The 14,510-nt window shown below is 36.5% G+C and overlaps 1 protein-coding gene across 2 annotated transcripts in view; it reads left to right on the plus strand.

Annotated features, from left to right (window-relative positions):
* Nucleotides 1-14,510, plus strand: part of LOC100655544 (sodium/hydrogen exchanger 9B2) — a 60,225-nt gene that overhangs the window by 16,609 nt on the left and 29,106 nt on the right. For both annotated transcript variants that reach the window (XM_010590478.3, XM_064285494.1), the window contains exons 3-7: nt 2,419-2,557; nt 3,442-3,628; nt 6,404-6,574; nt 11,615-11,757; nt 12,660-12,787. In XM_010590478.3, the coding sequence (XP_010588780.1) occupies nt 2,468-2,557; nt 3,442-3,628; nt 6,404-6,574; nt 11,615-11,757; nt 12,660-12,787 (719 nt within the window). In that variant the 5' untranslated portion in view covers nt 2,419-2,467. The remainder of the gene's footprint in view (nt 1-2,418; nt 2,558-3,441; nt 3,629-6,403; nt 6,575-11,614; nt 11,758-12,659; nt 12,788-14,510) is intronic.

The raw sequence follows: 14,510 nt of genomic DNA on the forward strand, positions 1-14,510 counted from the left end.
ACAAAAAATCAAATTCACAAAAAAGCCCAGACTTACTGGTTTGTCAGAGACTAGAGAAACCCCCAATACTATGGCCCTAAGACACCCTTCTGAACTGGAACTGAAGCCATTCCTGGAGACCACCTTTCAGCCAAACCATATTCAGGCCAATAAAATAATAACCCCTAAGAGGACGTGCTCCTTAGAATAATCAGTTATACAAAACCGAAAGGGCAACATTTTCCCAAAAGCAAAGATAAGGCAGGAAGAGGTAGAAAAGCAGGACAAAAGGAAACGGGGACCCTAGAAAGGAAATCGGGAGAGTGCAAAGTTTCCCCTCACACACCACTGGCTTTCATGCTTCAGTGCCTTCAAGGCAAACATTCTCTGAGCCCAACATTTTCCTACCAAAATGCCTCTCTTTTTCATTATGAATCTAAACTTTAGAGTAAGCTTTTCGATAAAAAGAAAAATATATATGTACACATACACATATATTTATACATGTACCATATATATCATATGCATACATACATGGTATATATACATATATGATACAAACATATATACACGTATATAACAAATTATGGATAACACTGCAAAGCATGGGAATTCCAGAACACTTAACTAACTTGATGGCACCTAACAACAACATCTTATATGTGTATATAGTTATACATGGAGCCTTGGTGACGTAGTGGTTAAGAGTTTGGCTGCTAACCAAAAGCTCAGCAGTTCGAATCCACTAGATGCTTCTTGGAAACCCTTTAGGGGCCAGTTCTACTCTGTCCTATAGGGTCGCTGTGAGTGGGAATCGACTCAATGGCAATGGGTTTGGTTATGATATATGATATAATTAATAATCAAACTGAAGCCTTTTTGAGATGTCACTAGTTAACACTGTGTTTTATAGGGAAGAAAAAGGGTAGTGGTAGTAGAAAGGATATAATTTTCTTTGAAATTTTAAATGCAGACATCTCAGCACTTTGTTAAACTGAGAAAATAATTCGTGAGGCAAGGATTCTGCCTTATTAATCCTTGTGTCTAGAGCCTAGCATAGTGCCTGGCACATACTAGACAGTCAAATGTGGGTTGAATTAGATTTTCCTTTCCCTAACCTAATATTCTCTTTGGTTCTACCAAAGACTGTAGTTTGCACCTCTATTATAATACTCATTGCACTTGTTGTTTTTGTGAATAAATTTGGTTACTTGTAAAAGAAAACTTGACTACTAGTGGTTTAAGCAATTATTTCAAAGCAATTGCAGTCCAAGACTAGTGAAGCATCTCAAGGATGTCGAGAAACCTCCTATCTTATGTATTTACTATCCTTAATCTATGGTTTTATTCTCATGGTTGAAAGATGGCTGCTGAACCTCCAAGCATTTTATCTACATTCTAGGAAGGAGAAAGTAGAGTGTTGGAGGGCAAAGAGTAAAAAAAGTATGATACTAGAAGGCTTTGCCTTGTGCTTGGGAATGAAACCCTCCCCGGTGGCTCCCACTTGTATCTCATTGGACAGAACTATGATGCATGGGTACTTTTAGGTGCAAAAGTGGTTAGGAACTGGAATATTTAGCTTTTCAGTCTCTATAGATGTTGAAGTGGGTGTTGATTGAGCCAACCAGTAGGTCTACCTTACAGGTTTTCTAGTTATTTTGTTTATCCTCCCTGATGTATTGTAAGCCTGTGGAGGACAAAGAAAATGTGTCACTATGGCAAGTGACTACCATAGCACTTAGCAGAGTGCCTAAGATATTGTAGCTATTCAACGAATATTTTGTCTTTTTAAAAAATTTAACTTAGAAATAAGAACCTGACAAGAACTAGTGACTCTGGTGTCTCTGAAAATGATGTAATCTCTCAGTTTACCTTGGATGACTCATTCCTCTTATCGACATTGGAAAATTACCTGGAGCTTTCCTGTTTCATCAACCTGGGCCATTAAAAAAAAAAAGGACAATATAACAGTACATTGCTTGGAAGTAGCCCTGGTTGTGTAGTGGATAAGAGCTACGGCTGCTAACCAAAAAGTTGACAGTTCGAATCTACCAACTGCTTCTTGGAAATCTTATGGGGCAGTTCTACTCTGCCCTATAAGAGTCTGTGTGAGTTGGAATTGACTCAGTGGCAACGAGTTTGGTCGAGTTTATTGCTTGGAATGTTTTGAAGTTATAAAGTATGGGGTGGGAGAGAAATCATATAAATTGTATAAAAATATGATTGTTCAGCAAGGATTTTTTCAAAAGAGGTGAAAAGATAGGTAAGGGTGAGGATAATATATTGGAACCACAGAAAAGATTAGCAATTGGAAGTTAAAATAGTCTAACTTAAAATATTTTAGCTGTTCAGAGTTCTAAGGGAAAAAATAAGTACAAATTATTCATTTAGTTACAGTTTTTAAAATTGCTACTTTTTACTGTTTTTCTTTCAAAACAGATCTTGTTCCTCTTTCCTCTGTCATCTTTTTTTTTTTTAATTATAAATTATGAGGGACGAAGATAAAAGAATCGAACGTGCAGATTTAGAACCATCCACAGAGCCAAATTGTACAACCTCTGAGCATGGAGACATACAGGTAAATCTCGTCAAGTGTAGAACCTCCCAGCCATTTCTTTAAGGAAGGGACTATTTTCAGTCTATTATTGAATTGTGTTCTCTTCTTTCCTTACCACTCAACTAACAATTTTCCCCATTCTTAATCCTCAGACTCACACAGTCCAGTCTGACTAGCAGTTTCCCAGCTCAAGCCACTAGTAGCTGGCCCACACGTGATGCTGGAGGAATGGGGAGCCTGTGAAAATCTTTGTGTTCCCAGCCTAAACCCTAGAATGATTTTGGTTTCTTTCCTTTCCCTTCAATTTCTGAAATCAGGTAGATGAATGAATGGGAATTTTTTTTTTTACCACAGATAGTTATCTTTTCCTGAACAACATTGGCATATTTGCCATCTATTGCCGTGTATCATATCTTAAATATGCTGATTTTTAAAACCAAGCACCCGCAAAAAAAAAAAAAAAAAACACTGCAATCAAGTGAGTTCCGACTCATAGTGACCCTATAGGACAGAGTAGAGCTGCCCCATAGGGTTTCCAAGGCTATAATCTTTAGGGAAGCAGGCTGCCACATCTTTCTCCTGTGAAGCAGCTGGTGGATTTGAACTGCTGACCTTTTGGTTAGCAGCCCAGTGCTTTAACCACTGCACCACCGGGCTCCTATTTTAAACGCAATAGAATGAAGTTTGATGTGACTCAAGCATTTATACCACAAATAGCGACTCAGTGCTAAATATAACATAGTTCTTTTTCCAGGCATCAGCTGATTAGCTAGTAATAAAGCTGTGCATTTTCCTATAAAGTGTTAGTCTTGATTCTAGTAATGGAAATTTGTGATGCGATGACTCAGAACCTGTAAAAATGTATTGCAAATATACAGTTTTAAGGATATATTTTGTTCCTTTAGACACAGGAAGACACAGCTCTGAACCTTAGGAGTATAGATGGAAATGAACTAACAGAAGGAAGTAACCTACTGAATAGCAGTGAAAAGAAGCTACAAGAAACACCAACTGAATTAAACCATTTGCAGAGACTGAGACAAGCGTTTGCTTGCCCACCACATGGATTACTGGACAGAGTAATAACAAAGGGTATGTATATATTAAGGGCACATTAAGAACAAGAGAGTAAAAGATGAAGTTGTTATAACGAGATCCCAAAATAATATATACGATTTAAAAGACAAAAAGTAGTTTACCTCTTTCTCACATGAAAAGTACTAGGTAAACAATTCACACTGCTTGGTGGCTTTACTCCACATAGTCATTCAGGGACCCACACTGACAAGGCCCCGCCATCTTCAACATGGGGCTTCCAAGATCTCTGTGGTCGCCACCATTCTAGCCATCAGGAAGGGGAAAAGAGCAAAGTCAAGGAGTTTTCCTTTTCCTTATCTGAGTAAGCATTTCAAAGAATTACTTTAGGGTTCCAATGAAAAAAATGCTTGTGAAATTATTTGTAAACAGGCAAGCACTACATACATATTGGTTGTTATTACTATTAAGTAATGCAAATAATATTTGCGCAAACAAATCTCAATTTAAACTTCTAAATGAATCCTGTCATTTTAAATAATTGAGGATTTTGGTTTGCAATTCAAGTCAGTCCAATAGAGCTGCCATTACTAAAACATTTCTGGGACTTTTCTTTGGGAATTTATCTCAGCACTATTTTGAATATTGTTAGGATTGGATTTGGTCCTTGGAAGCATCCAAAGGTTATCCTTATATTAATTTGATGAATAAAATAGATGTACAGATTCAGTAATGCCTTTTTTTTGGTTCAGAAAAGAAGTATGTGTGTGTGTGTGTGTGTGTATTGAGGGATATGTAGTATAGCAGGGAAAGGAAGAGGGTTTTGAAAATTTAAAGACAATTTCAAAATGATTTTGAGGGATGACAGCATCATTGGAGTAAATATATGATCTTTCAAGATAAATGTGTTGAAGAATGCCATACATTTGATCTAAAAGTTATGATTACTGAAAAAATGAGACTCACTTCTTTATAGTTAACTTGGTGTATGAGTTCTGGAAGACATTTTTACCATTGTCATCTGGGACTACGGGAAGGCCAGGTATGATATGTTATATTTTAGACTCTAGATGTGTTTTCAGTGAAATTAGGTAAGGTTCTAAAAGCATGGGGAAAAAGTCTCAAATTTTACTTGGAACAAAATAAATATACACTAATATACAGGTTCCAAAATATACACCAGCTAATAAGGCAACAGATAATTGAATACTTTTTCTGCCCATTTTATTATTTTTTTTAACTTTTACCATTCAAATTATGCCACATTTCTAGTTAAAACAATTACAGTAAAATAGATATGGATTGACATAAGGAAAGGATGAAAATGAATGATATAATTTGGAGATTCAGTTTTTTATAAAAATTCTATAATCATTCTCCGTATCCAAAACCAAACCCATTGTCATCGAGTCAATTCCAACTCATAGCAACCGTATAGGACAGAATAGAACTGCCCCATAGAGCTTGCAAGGAGTGCTTGGTGGATTTTGGTTAGTAGCCGTAGCCCTTAACCACTACGCCACCAGGGTTTCCCACTGACCATAAGGCTGCCTGAAAAATGAAGCTCAGCATATATAAACACCTCTTCACTGGTTTTCCTTTACTTCTGTTCCTCAAGCTTATGGTACTGCTCTTACCTTATACACCTCCTTGAGCCCATTCAGTCTACACTAAGTGTTCTTCTTATGAAGTAGATCTTACATGCAAAAAAATATGATTTTTCAAAATTATAAATGAGAAGTTAATTATTAACTGAATTAGAAGCAATTTAGGGGAAGCTTACAAGTATGCATTTTCTATGTATTTAGACATACACAGTGCTTCACAGTTTACAAAGAGCTCACCATGACTTAGCTTTAGCAAACCCTATGCGTGTATATAAGCGTGTAATTTATGTATGTAACTTATGCAAGGAAACCCTGGTGTCATAGTGGTTAAGCGCTATGGCTGCTAACCCTTTGGTTAGCAGTTCGAATCTGCCAGGCACTCCTTGGAAACTCAATGGGGCAGTTCTCCTCTGTCCTGTAGGGTCACTATGAGTCGGAATCGACTCGATGGCACTGGGTTTGGTTTGGTTTGGTTAATTTATGGAAAATTAATTTATAGGTAAAAGTAGAGGAACAGATTCTTTTCTTTCCTCTGTGAAGTGGGCTATGATTTTTTTTCTTCTACTTCCTACTTTTTTATAGTTTTTAATTTTTAAAATACTTTTTTATAATTTTGGAAATGTTTTCATAAATTTCATTTCCTGATAGCAACATAATATTCTATTATTTAATATATTTGATATTATTGTTTATTGTAAATTGTGTGCTGCCCAATGCATATCTTTTATATTATTAAAATTTATGATAAACAATATATCTTTTATATTATTAAAATATATAATATAAAATTATGTATTATATGTATAAAATCTTAGCAAACAAGCGTTATTAAGACCATTTTGATTGATGAGCACTAAATTAGACTTGGAAGAAATAAAAGGAAGAGAAAAATTGAAGCCTATTCATGTATTTAAAGAATTTATGGTCTAATTAGAAGGTCAAAATATATAGTTGAGAGTAACAGGAAATATAGTTGTTATTCTAAGACTTGAAAGTAAATGTCTAAATGTAGTAAATTAAAATGCAATATAATAAGACCCATATCATGAGGCTTGAAAGAAACAAAAATGTTTTAATATGAGATTTTCTAAATACTGGTAGTTTCTTTAACTACTCATGTGTTCATTGCTTACTATACAATATTTCAGAAAACAATTTTTAAATGATTTCAAAGGCTACATGTGACAATTTATTGATAGAAACTAGTTTTTCTGGTTTATTTCAGTGACCATGGTTGTTCTTCTATGGGCTGTAGTTTGGTCAGTAACTGGCAGTGAATGTCTCCCTGGAGGAAACCTATTTGGAATTATAATCTTGTTCTATTGTGCCATCTTTGGAGGTAAACTGGTGGGGCTCATTAAGTTACCTACATTGCCTCCACTGCCTCCTCTTCTTGGTAAGTGCTAACCACTTCCTGTCTTCTTCACAGTAAATCATATTTTTTTAAATAGTAGTTTGGAAAGTTTTGGGGGGGAAAAAAGTGTATTTGGTGTGCTGGAGCCAATTTGTACCAGCTCACAAAAGCCGATTTTAAATTCTAAGGAATTTTGTGAGCCAGTTGTTAAACATGTCTATTTTAAAATATTAGATTATAAAAAAAAAAAAATTTTTTTATATGAACTTAAAATTAAATAATTTATAGTAAAGATCAGTAAATACTCAAAATTTATCCCTTCCTAATGATTTTGCTGCATTTTCCCTTTATCTGTGCTCTTAAGACTATTTGTGTCTATGTATCTTAATGGCGGAAACATTCTATGGTGGTGTGCTGCCGTCCCTCTTCCCAGCTCCACATTCGGTGACGTCGTGTTAGTGGCTTAAGATTGACCACGTTGGGAGTATCTATACCACAGAGTCAGAAAATGCCACAAATCAGGGATTGGTATATTGTTTTGTTGATTGTTTTGTCAATTGTCTAGACTGAAAATGTTATGGAGAAAACATTAATAATTCAGATTAAATTTAAAAGTATGTCATGTCTGTAGCCTTTGCCTTTTGAATAGCACAAAAAAATCGAGGATATTTTCTTCTAGTATTCAAAAACTAATTTCTGATTTGGCAAAGAACTCGCTCACATATGTCACACTCTGACATATATCTTGTTTCATTTTCATCTCATTCCATAAAAAAAAAAAAAACAACTCATTGCCGTCGAGTTGATTCCGACTCATAGTGACCCTATAGGACAGAGTAGAACTGTCCCAGAGGGTTTCCAAGGAGCATCTGGTGGATTCAAACTGCCAACCTTCTGGTTAGCAATGGTAGCTCTTATCCACTAGTCTCCAGGGTATCCATCACATAATGAAAAATACCAACTAACATTCATGGCAAAACTACACTTGTTCATCAATGATGTGAGTGACTTTTCTGCTGAACAAGATAGCAATCAAGCATTATTTGTAATCTGATTTTGTCAAGTCATGGCTGAACTGCAACTATAGTTGGTTATGAATACAGCTCAGCAAAAATCTGTGAGAGCATTCTATGAGAATTAACTGGCTACATAGAATTTACAGTGAAGGGTATTGTATATTTATAAATTGTGTGTTACACAATGTACCTTTTATGCTATTAAAATTTATAATAATCTTATATCATTAAAATGTATAATAAACTTATGTACAAATATAAAGGTACATACAATTTTAGAGAGCCGGTTGTTAAGCATTTAACAGGACACCTCTGGGTATATTTAAAATATAGTATCATGGTCTTAAAAAATTCAGATAAAAATACTCTTCCAGAGGCAGTAAGAATGCCCACTCAGGACATACGTGCAAATTACTCTTAAAACTAGTTATTATGCCTTTAATATTCCTTTTTAAAATTCTATTAGTTACTAAATTTCAATTTACCACTTTCAATTTACCACAAACGGTGTTTTGTGTTCCTTTCTAACAGATTTACTAATTTTTTTAAGCTTTATTTAAAAAAATTTTTTTTCTCTTTAAGCTTTATTCAAAAATCACCTGTCTTTTACACATACATATATATTTGCACACATTCCCCAAACCAAAAAGGTTTTTTCTTGTTGTTGTTGTTAGTTTATAACAGTGAGGAAAATCAGAGTTATTAACTTAGGCCAAAATTATTTGCTTTTGAATTTGTGGTCAGCAGTTGAAGCTAAATGTAAAAAGAGGCGTAGAATTATTTACCTCTTATTATGATCTATTTCTCAACATGTTTTTAAATTCTGGGTAAATTGAAGTTATTTCACTTAACTTATTTACTTCTCATGGATACTTTTTGTTCCCTAAAGTTGTTAATAAGGAGCCCTAATGGCACAATGGTTAAGTGCTTGACCGCTAACTGGAAGGTGGGAGGTTCAAACCCGCTAGCAGCTCCACAGGAGAAAAAACCTGGTGATCTTTTCCTGTAAAGATTACAGTGTAGGAAACCCTATGGTGCAGCTCTACCCTGTCCTATAGGGGCAGTTCTCCTCTGTCCTGTAGGGTCACTATGAGCCTGAATCAACTCAACACCACACAACAACAGCAAAGTTATTAACTGAATTATTGTGAAAATGTTTCTAATTGTGCCTGTGTTCTATAGATCACTGGTTGGCAACCCATGTGTTTTTTTATCAATGAAGTTTTATTGGAACACATCCAGCCTTATTTGTTTACGTATTGTGTATGGCTACTTTTACACTATAACAGCAGAGTTTCGAAATTGTAATGGGAACTGTAGGGACTGCAGAGCCTAAAATATATATTATCTGGCCCTTTACAGCTAATGTTTGCTGACCCCTGCATCTATATCAGTGCTTCTCAAAATTTATCGTACATAGAAATGACCTTGAGATTGTGTCAAAGTGCAAATTCTAACTAAACAAGTCTGAGATAGGGCCTGAGATTATTATGCATTTCTAATAAACTCCAAGACCACACTCTAAGGAAAAAGATCATTAGTTCTGAAGCCTGACTGCATGTGAGAATCATCTGTTGAATTTTTTTTTAATGCTCATGCCTGGGTCCCATCCCCAAAGATCTTGGATTAATTAGTTTGGAGTACAGCCTGGGCATTAGAATTTTTTTAATTTTTAGAATTTTTAAAAGCTCCCCAGATGATTCTAATATTATAATATGCAGCTGAAGCTGAAGACCAATGTTCTAGACTCTATAGAAATGTTCTTTACTCCTCAACTTCTTTTTACCAATCCAAGTCTATTGTTGGGACGAGCAAAACATACCACATTGCAAAGAGAGAAAGCTTTGCAGTGATCACATGTAATCTCCCAAGATAACTGAAAATACTCTGGAAAGCACATACATGATATATCTTATGTCTCTTTTTATAGTGTTACACTTGTGATAAAGTTTGACTTTTCTTTACAGTGTTAGGACCATTATCCAAAATGAAAACATTATCTGAATCCTTAAAGAAGACGTATTAAGACAGAATACACGTGATGATTGCCTGTTCTATATTTTTAAGAGTTTATTGAAATAATTGCCAGGGATGGGTGATGAGGGAGCACTTTTGTTTGTTTCTGAAATGAATGTGAAACAATTACCCTGAGACACTTTTCCGTTGCCAATGGCCTGGTTTTGATTTAGCAGTTGTCCCCTTCTTGCCTTTCAGCCCATGGGACCTCTCCCTTGGTTGAACACTTTCCCTGGTAGAGGGATATTATTTTCCCTAAAAATTTGTGTTATGGAAATTTTAAAAACTGGGCAGAAATTATCAATACATAGGCAACCTTATTTCATCTACTCCCAAGTTATTTTAAAGCAAATCATTATTGAAAAAAAAATTGGTTTTGTTATGTAATGTTTCACAGAGGCTAAATTTTGCTGATTATTTCCCAAAGGTGGTGTTCAGCATGTTCCTCTGTCCCTTTTATGTAAATTCATTGTGAGATCAGAAGGTTTGCTTTTGTATAGTCCTTAAAACCTAAAGTGTATATATATATATATGTGTGTATATATACATATATATATATATATGTATACTTTTGTTTTTTTGGTTTTTTTTTTGCTTTAGTTTTTGCAAGAGTACTTCATAGGTAATTCATGGGTACATAATGCCTGGTCATCTCTTTTTCTCTGATATTATTTGCCCTTGATGATTAACATCTTCATTCAGTAATTCCTTAGGCATTGCAAATGTGATACAGTGGGTTTCTTTTATGTGGCCTTTCTGGCCCTGGGTTTACAATTCTTCAAAAACAATTGGCCAGACTACGATCTGCCAAGTGATTGATCTGTTTGCTGTCCATCTAAGCGCCTTGCAAGGATTGGTCGTTTGCTCTCTCCCTAAGTGTCTTGCTGTGATTGATTGGTTTGCTATCCATCTAAGTGGCTTGCAATTCATCCAGTAAAATTGGTCAGTTCACTGTCCTGCTAGGAAAGCCATACCTTGAAATTGACAAGGAGTTTACCAATATAGCAAGGAGCCCTGGTGGTCTAGTGATTAAAGGATGGGCTGCTAACCGAAGGGTCAGTGGTTCGAAATCACCAGCGGCTCCATGGGAGAAAGACATGGCAGTCTGCTTCCATGGAAATTTACAGCCCTGGAAACCCTATGAGGTTGCTTTAAGTCGAAATCGACTCCACAATTTTTTTTTTCTGGTTTCCTGTATAAGTGGTCAATCTCACAGAGATTTTTTGAGAACCAGAGCCTGGAGAGCAGCATGTCCTTCAGACTCAGGGTTCCTGCACTGAGGACCTCCTAGATTCAAATAAAAGAGCTGTGATAATGGTCAAGGGCTGTAATACTGAGCTAATAACACTGAAGACCAAGGGAAATAGCGACAAGGACAGCAGAGCCGAGAAGCAGAGAAACGGTGGCACTGGTGCAATCAGCAGGAACCACAAGACCAGCGGACATAGTGTCTAAAATACTGAAAGCATTTGGTAAATGTGGAATGGATGAATGAAAGAAGAGTCACCAGCTGACTTGACAGAGCAGTGTTGTCCATCCCATCATAGTTCACCAAAGCCTTTGCTTGAACACAAAATAGGTTAGGCATTTCTAAATTATCTGATTTGAAGGTAAAATGGAACCCATGTAAGTATTTGTTGATATTTTAGGTAACCTTAACATAGTAGATAATTTCAGGAACTGTTTGCTCGTTGTACCCAAAGGGATGACTGAATTGGACACTCCAATAAAGCATTTTATATTTAGAATCTGATCACAGGTTTTACAAATGCTACATCCTGTTTCTTACTTTTGGGCTTCAGGTATTTTGCAGGATATTAACCATCCTAATCTATCTTTTTAGTCTGCATATCAAAATCTTTTTTTTGCACCTCTAATTTATTGTATTACTTTAATTTCTTAAATTAAAAACTTGATTCTATCCAAGGACTAAGCGTAAAGGAAGTGGTTCCTAGGATTATACAGTCATCTCTTGCACATCTAACGTGCTGAGAAACATTTTCTGTATATGGAAACTAACAACAAGAGCTGTTTGACTTCTCCGTTCAAGGTATGCTGCTTGCTGGGTTTCTCATCAGGAATGTCCCGGTTGTCAGTGATAATGTGCAGATTGAGCACAAATGGTCTTCCTCTTTGAGAAGCATAGCCCTGTCTATCATATTGGTTCGTGCCGGCCTTGGACTGGATTCAGAGGTATGAGGTGGGGATTTCTAATCACTGAATAGGAATTTTACTCCTCCAATACTGCCAAGTGTTTAGAATCACTGAGCTTTACAGAATAGATGTGGACACTTTGCATGACAATCTCAAGGAGGGAGTACCATTTATTTCGTACAGGACTGTTGTGCAGCTAGTACGTTATGCTTCACAAGACCTCAGAACATATTCCTGTGCTTTCTTGGAGAAAGTGAAGTGGGGGCAGCACCAAGAATAAAGGCTCCCCTTCTCTCTGACAGAGATACGGGCCATAGGTATAAACTACAGTCAGTGAAGGAGAAGACACCTTATTTTTGGTGTGTAAAACCCTATATACATGCTTAGGGCTAAAAGTATTCTGGCTCAGGAAACTTCCTAGTGTATAAAATGAGACTCCTGTTTTTGTTTTCTTTTCCATGTATGTTTTGAATGCAGGAATAAATGTTCTTGGGGGAAGTCATGAACCAAATGAGGCTTTTCACTCTAGCTTCACTCTGGGGACACAGAGGATAAATAAAGCTAGTACTGAGAGGGTTAAGTCAGCTAGTGTGGGGATTATGAACACAGATTCTGTCAGCTGCTTGTCTGAGCTGAAAACCTGGCTCCACCACTCACCAGTTTCATGACCACCTTAAACAAAATAAGTTGTGCCTTTTTGCAAGAAGACGTGAAAAATGGGGAGAATAGTGCTACCTATCTCGGTGTGATTATAAATAAATTTAACTCTAAAACACTTATAACACTGAAGTGTTTGCAAATGAAACTCATAACGTGGAAGGTTTACGTCGACCCAAATGTGGTCTCTATACTGAAGAAAAAGTTTAAGATCATCTCATACCTCAAGTCCTTCTCTGCATGTCTTTAGAGAATTATTTAATGTGTCTATTTTTATATTTCAGGCCCTGAAGAAATTGAAGGGTGTTTGTGTGAGACTATCCATGGGTCCTTGTCTTGTGGAGGCATGCACTTCTGCCCTTCTTGCCCACTTCCTAATGGGTTTACCATGGCAATGGGGATTTATACTGGGGTAATGATTTTTCCTTGTTCATATGAAAACATACACAGATTTTAGGCCTTTCTGTGATTCCGTACAAGAGAATGCATATTAGCCTTTACTTCAGGACATCAGAAGATACACCATAGACATTCCAGCATAATCTAAATACCCTAACTTTAAAATATAGTATTTGTTTCTATAGGTGCTAACTTTTACAATGATTACAATAAGTTAAACTAATTGAAGAAGTAATGGTCTTTTACCTACCCCTGGTTCCATACTGGTGAGAGAGATACAGGATCTCGCCTTAAGTCTGTACAAAGGATAATGAACACATAACAGCCATTAACGCCTAGGATGTTTTCCTCCTTCCTTGTCACCAGACTGTTGTGATTTGGTGGTTCTCTTGTCTCTTTCTCCTGCTGTCAGTCCTTACTTCACATGATTAAGAACCATGATAAGAGAATAAATAACAAAGTACTTAGTATTTGGTATTAATAAATAGGTAAGAAGAGGCCTTCAGTGGTGCAATGGTTAAGCTTAACTGTTAACTGAAAGGTTCCATGTTCCAGTCCACCCAGAGGCACCTCAAAAGAGAAGCCTGGAACTCTGCTCCCGAAAAATCAGGCACTGAAAACCCTGTGGAGCAGAGTCCTACTCTGACATACATGAAGCGGCCGTGAGTTGGAGTCAACCTTATAGCAACTGGTTTTGGTTAAGTGGGTAAAAAGTGAGAAGTTCATACTTGTCATGGTTGAGATTCTGGAGCTATACTGCCTGGGTTCAGATCCCAGCTCTGCAACTTTCTAGCTTGTGACTTTTGGCAAATTACTTAATCCCTCTGGGCCTTGATCCTTATTTATAAAATGATGATTATGATTGAATCGACCTCATAGGGTATCAAATTAGTTAATACATGTAAAGTGCTTAGAATAGTGTTTGGCATGTGAAGTGCTCCTTGCTGTTGTTATCACCACTATCACTTTCATCATGACCTTCTCCTCCTAATCTCTCATCTTACTTTACATACTGAGTCTTGTTGGTGTCACTGGCTTCCAATCTAAAATATACGTGGCAGTGTTTTTCAAGCCTCATAACATGAATGTTTTAAGAAAAAGGCAGGTTTCTGGGGCTTAACCCCATTAGGTCTTACATTCACCATTTGCCGTCCAATCAATTCTGACTAATGGCTACCCCGTGTGTGTCACAGTACAACTGTGACAACTGTGCTCCATAGGATTTTCAATGGCTGGTTTTTTAGAAGTAGTCTCCAGGCCTTTCTTTTGAGGCACCTCTGGGTAGACTTGAACCTCCAGCTTTCAGTTAGCAGCTAAGCACATTAGCCATTTGCACCACCCAGGGACAGATCTTCTATACCACTCAACAAAATAAATAAATAAATTATATATATAGCCCTGGTGGAGCAGTGATTAAGAGCTCCCAACCCAAAGGGTGGCCATATGAATTTATCAGCTGCTCCTTGCAAACCCTCTGGGGCAGCTCTGTTCTGTCCTGTAAGGTCACTATGAGTCAAAATCAACTCGGCAATGGATTTGGTTTGGTTTGATACGTATATATATATATGTGTATATGTATAAAAATATATGTATGTAATTTTTTTTTTTTAAGACACCTAACCTAAGCATTTCCATTGTAGGTTGTCTATGGCCACACTTTAAAAAACAGTGTTCTGTGGAATTTGTTTATGTGAGTTTCTGGTTTAGCGCTTCTCTGCCATTTGAAGGACTTTAGG

Source organism: Loxodonta africana, chromosome 5 (assembly GCF_030014295.1).
Source record: "Loxodonta africana isolate mLoxAfr1 chromosome 5, mLoxAfr1.hap2, whole genome shotgun sequence".
NCBI lineage: Eukaryota > Metazoa > Chordata > Mammalia > Proboscidea > Elephantidae > Loxodonta > Loxodonta africana.